The sequence below is a fragment of the Desmodus rotundus genome, chromosome 11, assembly GCF_022682495.2.
Source record: "Desmodus rotundus isolate HL8 chromosome 11, HLdesRot8A.1, whole genome shotgun sequence".
Classification (NCBI taxonomy): Eukaryota; Metazoa; Chordata; class Mammalia; order Chiroptera; family Phyllostomidae; genus Desmodus; species Desmodus rotundus.
This window is the reverse complement of record NC_071397.1, coordinates 69,139,104-69,151,130: the sequence shown is the minus strand read 5'-3', so window position 1 is coordinate 69,151,130 and position 12,027 is coordinate 69,139,104. Positions and strand designations below refer to the sequence as shown.

The window sequence follows — 12,027 nt, the reverse complement described above, 5'->3', positions numbered from 1 at the left end:
GAGTCCTCTGTGGGGTCCTGTGTTAGCTCATTGGGGACATAACTTGGGGTTTGGAAGGAATTAGGGTAATTAAAGGAAGAGAAAGACTATGAATAATGATTTATTTCCCTTCTGTGCATCTATTTTCCTGTGGGCGTTGGAGGACAAAGGTAGCTATATTAAGACAGGTTGGGGTCCTGTCATTTCTGTATTTTTACCTTTGCTATGAGTAGATCTTACCTAATAGTTGTAGCAGACCAAGCGAGGGAGGATATGGCAGGGGGACTGGGTCTGCAAAACGAAGCCCTGTGTGGAGAGAGCGAAGTCCCCTTGTAGGTGAGGCCGGCATTGTGTCTTCTTTCTGCAACTGCAGTTGCAGGTGCAGCAGGAGACAGCCCAGATGTAGCAGTGGGATCTAGAGCTACCAGGATGGTGTGAAGAGCCACGTAGTCTCTCTTAATTGCCCAAGGTTACATAAACAAGTTCTTTGCGAAAATGGCAATACTTCTGCATCTTAATTGCAGTGTCTGCTGTTTGGTACTGAAACTCAAAGTAAGATCATATTAAAACAAGCAAAGCTGCAGGACTCTGCTTTTTTGCGTCTGGATTGTTGGATTGTGTAGTGTTCGCTTCTTTTTACTTCAGAAGGAGGCGGGCACATCTTGAAGCCTTAAATAATAGGAACAGTGCACTGTTGGGTCACAGTGGTGTGATGGAGGGTGTTTGGGAACAGAGAAAATGGGAGTGCTGCTATAAAGGGAATGTGCCATTTGGAATTGAGGTTGGGGAGATCTCAACGGAGTCAATAAAACCCAAGGACTAAAATGAAAATAAAGACCTGTATCCAGAACACTCTGGCTGTAGGAAAGCTCCTTGCTTGGAGGCAAAGGGAAAACGGGGCAATGAGTGAAACTACAGCCACTTGATATGCGAGGAGAAAAAAACTTACCGGAATTTTTAAGACCACTTGGGAGAGAAGAGGATCGGCTTTAAAAGCCACAGAGGAATTAGAAAAGGAAATTTCTAAATTTGCAATGTTGATTCATAAAATAAGTGTTGATATTAAACCGGTGAAAGAGGTCTTTGGAACCCTTAGGGCGCGGAGCTTACACCAGTGCAGAGTCTCCCCCCAGGACACCAGTGCAGGCAGAGACTCTGCGAGGTTTTCTGTGTTTTCCCCCATCCCCACGGCCGCCCTCAGGAAGCCAGACCCCTTTCTCCGAGGTCAGGCGGCCTCCTTTCTTTGTCTCTCTCCTCCTCACTGTTTTATTTGTAGTAAAACATTCTTAATTTTGAATGCTTTAAAATCCTAATTAAAAAGTCTTCAACTGTACATTTTAAGATTGTTCTGAGGTAACAATTTGCTAAGTTAATCGTCCTATGAGTTCAGAAGCGATGCATGGTATTGCAGTATTATTTACCAGTCAATATTAAGCATGTAGAAAAACATCAATCCAAATGAAAGAATTAACTTCTGGGTTAGAAAAATAAATAAATAAAGTGAGATAGGCAAAAAGTTAAAAGAGAATAATGTTCACCGAATTTTTCTCCTTCTTTAAAACCACGCAGGTCATATATGCTTTGAACACTAAAAATGATGAGCATGAATCTGCAATTCAAGCCCTCAAAGATGCTCACGAAGAAGAAATCCAACAAATTCTCGCCGAAACAAGGGAAAAAATATTACAATATAAAAGCAAAGTAACAGAGGAGTTAGACCTTAAGAGAAAGATTCAGGTTTTAGAAGCCTCGTTAGAAGACCACAAGAAGACGAAGCAGCAGGCTTTGACGGAATTCGAAGCGTACAAGCACAGAGTTGAGGACATGCAACTTTGCGCGGAAGCCCAGCATGTCCAACGCATAGTAACCATGTCGAGAGAGGTTGAAGAGATTAGAAGGAAATTTGAGGAGAGATTACGGAGTTTTGGACAACTGCAAGTACAGTTTGAAAAAGACAAAAGGCTGGCGCTGGCAGATTTGAGGACTGCTCACGAGCGGGAGATGCAGGAGCTGTTGCAGTCACGGCAGGATCAGGGGGCCTCGGTGAACAAGGGGCAGCAGAGAACAGAGGAGCTGCACAGAATGGAGCTGGAGACCTTAAACAAAACCCTGGAAGAGCTGAGGCTTGAGCGGAAAAAGCTAATTGAGGATTATGAAGGCAAGTTGAATAAAGCTCAATCCTTTTATGAACGTGAGCTGGATACTTTGAAAAGATCACAACTTTTTACAGCAGAAAGCCTACAGGCTAGCAAAGAAAAAGAAGCTGATCTTAGAAAAGAATTTCAGGCACAAGAAGCAATTTTACGAAAAACCATAGGGAAATTAAAGACAGAGTTACAGATGGTACAGGATGAAGCTGGAAGTCTCCGTGACAAATGCCAAAAGCTTCAGGTAGCCCTCGTTGCGGCAGAGAGCAATGTTCAGGTGAGTAAAGAATATTACATCCAGCACATGGATTTCTTTTTCCAGTTTTCCTCTTTTTAATGAGACCACTTTAACTACTTTTTTTCCCCTCCATTTAGCTTTTTTTGTACTCCTTTGTGGGAAAAATCAATGAAGGGGTATTTTTTGCTACTCTTTAGTTATTGCTATTTCCTACTAGAATTTGAGGCCCAAAAGGCCTGTAAAGACATTAAAGACTCCAAAATAGCTTAAAATCTTGCTGAGTATTTTCTATGAAAGGGTTTTATTTAAATAACATGTTAATATTTTCCATAAGCACTTTGGAGAGTTAAAATACTGGGCTTTGGATTTACTTACGTGTTTCTTTTCTCTTCATTAAAAGTGGTTATAAGAGTCACCTAGCAAAACAGATTTGAAACTGGGATTAAGGGCCCCATGCTGTACAGCATGAGCTAGCCGGGCCGGCAATTTCTGATGAAAAATAAAGTTTGGCTTCTAATAAGAATTATACTGGGAAATATGCCATCTTAACAGTATTAAATTTTTCAGTTTATAAATGTTAGATGCTTTCTGTTTATTTGGATTGTATCTAATTTCTTTTTCAAGAGTCTACAGTTTTCACAGTATGTTTTGCACTTCTTTTGTTAAATTTACTCTATCATATTCTTTTGATGTTTTTGTTAGGGGAATTTTAATAATTTTATATTTGCATTATTCAAGTTAATAAAAATATAACTGATTTTTATTTTTAAAAAGACAGATTTGAAACTAGGCACTGTTAAGTGTGACTTTTGAATAAGAAATTGTTGATGCTTATAATTTAATTATTTAGCTTAGCATCATTCTTGCATGTTAGTAATGGCTATTTGATCTTTCTTAGGGTCTTCAAAAACAGCTTGACGATGCCAAGGAGGGAGAGACGGCCTTATTAAGCAAGCACAAGGAAGTGGAAAGCGAGCTAGCAGCAGCCAGAGAACGCTTACAACAGCAGGCTTCAGATCTTGTCCTCAAAGCTAGTACGTCTGACGGTAGTTCTTGTGCATTCCTCAGCTAAAACCAACACCTAAATATTAATTCAAGACAAGTTGGTCTTTTCTAATAGTTTAAAATTATTTAGACTCAAGTATGTTAAAGCACTCTAATATCTTACTCATTAATCATAAATAAGCAAATGATAACTTATGTTTAGAAATATGTTTTTATAGAAAAATTAAGAGTTAGCAGTTATTAAAACACCAGTAAGCCAATCACTAAAATAAAAATGCACTCTAAGAGGCTTTGCCTATTAAAAACCTGCTTTGTAAAGTATGTAAGTTAGTGGAACGATGTATACATTAGAGCGCCCTCGTTTCATTTGGCGTGTTAATAAGGATTACTTTACATACCAAAGCTGAGCTGCCGGTCCTGACATGGTTGTCGTGCTAATTTCCTAGTTCTTACTAGAGGGTGTGGGTGAATTTCCTAGTTCTTACTAGAGGGTGTGGGTGACTGTGCTGGGTCTGAAGTTATGTTTTGCCTGAGGGTTTACTGTGCCAGGTGAAGCCATTTGAACTAGTTCTTTCAGGATGTCACCTGATTTGATTATTCATCAGTGAATCCCAAATATTCCCTAGAGCAGTATTTTTTTCAACCGAGCATGTATGAGAATCACCAGGAAGGCATGCACAACCACAGACCTGGGACAGAGTTCAGTAGGTCTTGGGTAAACATCATTTCGAACTGGAGTTCCCAGGTGCTGCTGGTGCGGGGGAGCTTTGAGAACTGCCTTAATACTTGCTTTTTCATACTTTTATCTCACACTCACTTAAAAAAATTACTAAATTTATCGGGGTGACATTGGTGAATAACATTACATAAGTTTTAAGTGTGTAGTTCTGTAATACATCACCTGTGTATTGCATTGTGTGCTCACAATCCAAAGTCTGCCTCTGTCACCATGTATTTGACCCCCTTTACCCTCTTCCTCCTCCCCTCCACCTCCTCCTCTTCTGGTAACCACTGTACTGTTGTCTGTGTCTGAGTTTGTTAAATCAATACCTTTCGAACAAGGTGTGTGCAAACTGTGCTCAAACGGTCACACTCACTTTTCATCTTTCTCTTCATTCCCTATCTCCTTTTTTTAAATTTGCTGCTGTTACTTATTTTTTCATCACATTGCTGGCCTTATCTATCTTTTACTCTGCCTTAGTTCTCTATCAGGTCTCTTGTCCAAAACAAATTCAGTTTCAACCAAACTGCTGCCTGCCACCTTTACTCCCTGCATGCAGATTTCTTCCTTTTTATGATAGAATTTGGAAAGAGAAGAGATCGGAAAAAACAAATTCTTCATTTTGGTGCCATCATATTAGTCAGTGCATCCTCGTTTACTTTGTTTTACTCCTAATACTTTTGTTTGCACCCCCAAGGGGATGCCTCTGCTTCAATTTGTGTAGCTTGAAATCTTTAAAAAATAAGTTTCATGGTCCTGGGTGCAGGGAACAACATCAGTGCACTTCTTTCTAATTTAAGTCATTCTACTTGGTACGAAGTATTCCCATGATAAATATTTCCATTTTACACAGTAGAGAAATCAAGGAACTATTTGTACATGCAGACCATTTATTTCACTTAGGTATTAAGTACAATTTAAGTGCAATTGTGTTAATAACTATAGACTGTTTTATCTCACAGTGCAACAGATTTTAAATTGGAGGGGTTTTTCTTTTGCGGGAGTAGGTCATATTGGAATGCTTCAAGCAACTCAAATGACCCAGGAAGTTACAATTAAAGATCTAGAATCAGAAAAATCAAGGGCCAATGAGAGATTATCTCAGCTTGAAGAAGAAAGAGCTTTTTTGCAAAGCAAAACTCAGAGTCTGGATGAAGAGCAGAAACAGCAGATTCTGGAACTGGAGAAGGTAAAAATGGATGGAGGATCCCTCCCCCTCCAAGACAGGAGAGGAAGAAAAGTTCGGTTTTTCTCTTTTCAGTCTATTACTTTAACCCTACTTGTTTTGGGATGAGGAAAAAAGGTATAAATCTGGACTATCCCATTTTGTATATATGTTCAATGTATTGTCAGTAACTATAGTGTAAAAACTTACGGCATTTCAACCTATTTCAAACTGAATAAACTCTTGTTTGAGTGGAATGTACATTTGTGATGAGTTATATTTGGTTTTCTATGGATGAAATGTATCATCACATATATATCTAGGAAACTTCTACAAAATCAAAAAGGATAACAAACATCAAGCTCTGAAAATTCATTTACCAGCATATTGAATTTCTAGATTAAACAAGTAAGACATAACATTTGTAGAGTAATTCCGAATATTTATTCTACTTTTTCAGATATCTGCAATACCAAGTGGGAGTTCTGGACACTCTTTCTCCTTCCCTCAACAACCAAGCATACTGAAAAGTGTCTGTTCTCCTTGCCCCTTGCTCACCTCCCATTCAGTCCTTGCTCGGGTGCAGTCTGGTTTCTCTTACCGCCACTCCACAGACCCGGCGTTTGCCTCAGCCTCCAGTGACATCCTGGTTACTGGATTTGGCGGATCTTGTGTTACTGTGGTACTTACTCCTCTCTGACTTCCATCGTCTCTCTTGTGGTATTTCACATTCTCACACCTTTTCCTCCTATCTCCTGGCCTTGCAGGCTTGTTTGTGAGCTTCCCTCCTCCTTTTGTTCCCTTACCATTGATGTTCCCCAGCATTTTCATCTCATTCCACATGCTCATCGACTTCAGTCACATCAGCTGTCACTTGTTCAGTGGTAGCTCCCAAATCTGTTGATCTAGGCCAGATCTTTTCCCTGAACTTGAATCCTGTGTATCTAACACCCACTACATCTCACAAACATCAAATCAACACGCCTAGAACTTTGTCCCCTCAATAGGACAAATAGCACTACAGTCTCTCTAATTTGGTAAATCAGAACCCTGTGATTAGTTCTTGATTACTATTTCCTTATCTGTTAGAAGTCCCATTGGTTCTACTCCCTCAGTGTATTTTTATTCCATCCTCTCCTTCTCCTTACCCATTCACAGATGCTAGATTTAGGCCCCTGTCCCTTCTTGCCTGAATCAAGGTTACAACCTCCTAACTGCTCTCCTTGCCTTGAGTCAGCTTACCAGCCTGCTGCCAAGATGATTGGTTTTTAAAATGTCATTTTATTAAATTTTAGGGATTTCCTATTCCTGTCAGAATACTATCCAGAGTTCTTAGCATAAAAGACCTCCTATCATTTGACTCCTGCCTAGTTGGGAGCCTCATTCCCAACCGCTCCCAGCCTTGTATCTTATGTTCTATGCACACCTAAACTTTGCCACCTGTTTAAACACCTCTCATCTTTTACAATGCTGTACATGGTTATGAATGCAAGCTTTTGACACGTGATCGAGGTTAGAAAATTTCTCATCTCTAGTTTCCTGATGGGCCTGTAAGAATTTAAATGACAGAACATGTCACCATCATTAGCTCAGAAGTTTTCTCTTCTGAAAAGCCTTCCCCGGTCTCTCTCTCTCTCTGTCTCTCCACCCCTTCTCTCCCCCTCTTGCCTCTCCTTACTCCCCCTTCCTCCCCCTTTCCCACCCCGCCCAGATTAGGCTCCTTTCCTGTATACTCTCACAACATGCCATGCACACTTCTTTCATAGAGCTTACACAATTATATTGCCACTGTGGTTTCACTTTTTTTTTGTCATTAGATTGTGAATACTTAAAAGGCATATAATTGGAACTCAATAAAATTGCATTGAGTAGTATCATTTGAGTGGGTAAGTTGGTAAGCCATTTAATATAGTTTGGACATATAGGAAGCCTTTCTGTCTTCAGTTTGTAGATGTGCTAATTCACTTTTGGTTCTAATCTAATAATATTCTATTTTATCACTTGCTTTAAAATTATTTATTTGCCTGCGCCACCCTGTCATTTTCTGAAGCACCAATGATGTATTGTTTTCATGTTCCATAGTCTAAGTCTCGTGGCGCTCAGTTCAATCAAGTTTATGTATTCAAAAGACTAATAGCGCTAATGAAAAAAAGCAGGCACCAATTATTGATCTTTATTTGTTTTAATTTTAGAAAGTAAATGAAGCAAAGAAAACTCAGCAAGAATATTATGAGTTGGAGCTAAAAAACCTGCAAAATAGATTGGAAGGGGAGGTGGCTCAATTAAATGAGGCCCATTCTAAAACTTTGGAAGAATTGGCTTGGAAGCACCATATGGCAGTTGAAGCTGTCCACAGCAATGCAATTAGGGATAAGAAAAAACTACAAATGGTAAGTAAAAATGCAATTTAGGATTGCATTTAAATTGGTGGAGTTCCTCCTGTTATGATCCAATGTGACCTAATTATGGAGTAATGAGTTGCTTCATGTTGATGGCTGCTGTCTTGTGATCACTCCGTAAATCTTGGTTCAAAGAAGGGCATATACATAAAAGCTCTTGATATGAGATGTAGTTTGTCAGGCTGAATGAGGCATTTCCATTTTGTATAAGCCATAATAGGAACGTTCCCTTGATCTTGGCTGTCTATTCATGCAACAGCAACATCGGTACCCTCCTCGGGAAGCCTCAGTTTGATGAAGCGCTGACTCTCTTATCTACAGTTTTCTTCCCTGGGAAGATGATTTGTTTTGTTTCCCCTCCATTATGTCATCAACTTCTAATAGTAATACATTGACAATAACACATAGTAGAAAAACAAGGTGTCTGACAGATTTCGGGTCTTACACTGAGCCTCTCTGCTTCCTAACTGCTTAATCTTGGACCCCAAATGCTAGTAGGCTTTGGGCTCCTCATCTGATAGATGAAGATAAGACCCACTTTATAATGTTCCTGTTAAGTGAGATAAAGTGTTAAGAACCCAGAAATGTCCTGGCATGTAGTGATAAATAAATGTTAAGTATAAGTATTTCTCACTGTGTGCCAGACACTGAAATGATGTTTTGCATTGAATCTCTTTTTCATTTAATCCTTATAACACTGCAATACCCATTTCACTGAAGAGGAGAGGGGGGCACAGAGAGGTTAAATGCTTGCTCAAGCTCATGCGACAAGGAAGAATCAGTCAGACCTTCACCTCAGATCTCAGGTGTCAGATCCTGAGGCACTTAACCACCACATCATGTCCTGGGGACTCCCGACAAAGAACCCTATTTTTCAGTCTTCTCACCTTACTTCTATAAAGCATTAAACTACTGTAACATACCATGCTCTTTTGTGCCTCCATGGTTTATTGCACAAGCTTTTTCTTCTACCTAGAACATTGTATTTCCCCCTTGCTTGGTGTAGTCCTTCAGAATGTACTTAGGAATTGCTTCTTTATGAAGGTTTCCCCACTAAGCTAGAATTTACCAGTTCCCCATCCGTATACACCCATATACATCACATTTTAATTGCATATCCTTTAATCACTTGACACCATGAGCTTATTAAAAATAGGCACCTGTCTTACTGCATTTGTTTCCCAGATCCTAAATACATGCCTGGCAAATAGGTGTTCTTTAGGAAGTGTCAGTTTTACTGGTATTGCTCTTCAGATGTCTCGATTCTGTACTGATTAATTCTTCACTATATTCCAGTCTAACACTGAGTTCAAGAGCATTACTGAACTTTTTAAAAATGTAAATGCAAAAGAATTCTGAATTTAAGAGACAGAATTTTTTCTTTATCTCATCAAATGATCATTTATATCACACACTTCTGGTTTTTTGACTACAACTTTATCTAGACAAAATATTCTTTGTATTTGTTATTCTGTTACAGTTGTCCCAGCTTTGCCCCTTTGTCATCTTCTCTCCAGCCCACCCCCTGGTCCCACAGTCAAACCCCACACCATTGTCCATGTCCATGGGTCATTCCTACATGTTCTTGGACTAGATCCTTCCCCTTTCCACCATTATCCCCACCCCCCCCCCCCCCCGGCTGCTATCAGTCTGTTCCATGTTTTCATGCCTCTGGTTCTATTTTCCATGTTAGTTTACTTTGCTCATTAGATTCCTCTTATAAGTGAAATCATATGGTATTTGTCGTTCACTAACTGGCTTATTTCACTTAGCACAATAGTCTCCAGTTCAAACTATGCTGTTGCAAAAGGTAGGAATTCCTTCTTTCTGCTGCATAGTATTCCATTGTGTAAACGTAGCACAATTTTTTGATCCACCATCTACCGATGGGCACTCAGGCTATTGTAAGTAGCACTGCTATGGACATTGGGGTGCATAACTTCTTTTGAATTGGTGTTTCGGGATTCTTAGGGTATAGCACTGGGACAGCAGTGGAATCACTAAGTCAAAAGGCAGTTCATTTTTAACTTTTTGAGAAAATTCCATACTGCTTTCCATAGTGGCTGCACCAGTCTGCATTTGTACCAACAGTGCATTAGGGTTCCTTTTTCTCCACATACTCACCTGCACTTGTTGTTTGTTGCTTTATTAATGGTAGCCATTCTGACATGTGTGAGGTGATATCTCATTGTGGTTTTAATTTGCATGTCTCTGATAGCTAGCGATGTTAAGCATTTTTTCATATGTCTGTGGTCCAGTTGTATGTCTTCCTTGGAGAAGTGTCTATTCAGGTCCTTTGCCCATTTTTAATTGGTTTATTTGTCTTTCTGTTGTTGAGTTATATGAGTTCTTTATATATTTTGGAGATTAAACCCTTGTCTGATGTATCATTGGCAAATATGTTCTCCTATGCAGTGGGTTCCCTTTTCATCTTGATGATCGTTTCTTCAGCTGTGCAGAAGCTTTTAAATTTGATATAGTCCCATTTGTTTATTTTTTCCTTTATTTCTGTCACCCTAAGAGATATATCAGCAAATATATTGCTACATAGGATATCTGAAGTTTTACTGCCTATGTTTTCCACTACAACTTTTATGGTATCACAGCTTATATCTAAGTCTTTTATCCGTTTTGAATTTATTCTGGTGTGTGGTACAAGTTGGTAGTCTAGTTTTGTTTTTTTGCATGTACCAGTCCAGTTCAAGAGATTGTTTTTACTCCATTGTATGTTCATGCCCCCCTTTTTAAATATTAATTGACCATAGAGACATGGGTTTATTTCTGGGCTCTCTATCCTGTTCCATTGATCTATGTGTCTGTTCTTGTGCCAGTACCATGCTGTTTTGATTACAGTGGCCTTGTAGTATAGTTTTATATTAGATATTGTGATCCCTCCAACTTTGTTCTTCATTCTCAAGATTACTGAGGCTATTTGGGGTCTTTTTGGTTCCATGTAAATTTTTGGAGTATGTCCTCTGGATCAATGAAATATGCCATTGGTATGTTAATAGGAATTACATTGAATCTATAGATTTCTTTGGGTAGTATGGACATTGTCATATTAATTCTTCCAATCCATGAGCATCGTATCTTCCTCCATTTATTTGTATCTTCCTCAGTTTCTTTCTTCAGTGTTCTCTAGTTTTCCGAGTACAAGTCTTTTACCACCTTGGTTAAATTATTCCTAGTTATTTTTCTTGTTGCTGTAGTCAATGGGATTTTTTCCCCTAGTTTTTCTTTCTGATAGTTCATTGTTGGTGTGCAAAAATGCTATCAACTTCTGAATATTGGCTTTGAATCCCGCTATTTTGCCAAATTCACTTATTAGGTTGAGTAGTTTTTTGTTGGAGACTACAGGGTTTTCTACATACATTATCATGTCGTCTGCAAATAATGACAGTTTTACTTCCTTCTTTCCAATTTGGATATCTTTTATTTCTTTGTCATGTCTGATTGCTGTAGCTAGAACTTCTAGTACTATATTGAATAAGAGTGGTGAAAGTGGACATCCTTGTCTTATTCCTAGTCTTAAGGGAAAAGCTTTTAGTTTTTGCCCATTGAGTATGATGTTGGCAGCAGGTTTCTCGTGTATGGTTTTTATTATGTTGAGATATGCTCCCTCTACTCCCCCTTTGCTGAATGTTTTTTTTGTCATAAATGGGTGCTGGATTTTATCAAATGTTTTTCTGCATCTATTCATATAATCATGTGGTTTTTGCCCTTCATTTTGTTTATGTGATGTATTACATTTATTGATTTGTGAATATTGTATCATCCTGGCATCCCTGGGATATATCCCACTTGATCATGGTGTATGATCTTCGTAATGTATTGCTGGATGCGGTTTGCCAATATTTTGTTGAGGATTTTAGTGTTTATGTTCATCAGAGATATTGGCCTGTAATTTTCTTTCTTTGTTATGTTTGTACCTGGTTTTGGAATTAAGATAATAATGGCCTCCTAAAAAAAGGTTGGGAATCTTCCCTCTCCTTAAATTTTTTGGAATAGCTTGAGAAGAATAGGGGTTAGCTCTTCCATAAATATTTGGTAAAATTCGCCTGTGAAGCCGTCTGGTCCAGGGCTTTTGTGTGCCAGGAGTTTTTTGATTACTGCTTCAATTTCAGTAGTTGGTATTGATCTATCTCTTCAGGCTTTCTGCTTCTTCTTGATTAGTTTTGGAAGATTATATGTTTTTAGAAATTTATCCACTTTACCCAGGTTGTCCAATTTCTGGCATATAGTTGTTCATAGTAATTTCTTATCCTTTGCATTTCTGTGGTATTGGTTGTTACTTCTCTTTTATTTCTGATGTTATTTATTTGGGTCCTCTCTCCTTTTTGCTTGTTTAGTCTGGTCAAAGGTTTGTCAGTTTT

At 38.7% G+C, this 12,027-nt stretch overlaps 1 protein-coding gene across 8 annotated transcripts in view; it reads left to right on the top strand.

The window, feature by feature from the left end:
- Positions 1 to 12,027, top strand: part of FAM184A (family with sequence similarity 184 member A) — a 105,872-nt gene that overhangs the window by 38,194 nt on the left and 55,651 nt on the right. For all 8 annotated transcript variants that reach the window (XM_045188718.3, XM_045188716.3, XM_045188715.2 and 5 more), the window contains exons 2-5: positions 1,549 to 2,403; positions 3,263 to 3,398; positions 5,098 to 5,279; positions 7,448 to 7,645. In XM_045188718.3, the coding sequence (XP_045044653.2) occupies positions 1,549 to 2,403; positions 3,263 to 3,398; positions 5,098 to 5,279; positions 7,448 to 7,645 (1,371 nt within the window). The remainder of the gene's footprint in view (positions 1 to 1,548; positions 2,404 to 3,262; positions 3,399 to 5,097; positions 5,280 to 7,447; positions 7,646 to 12,027) is intronic.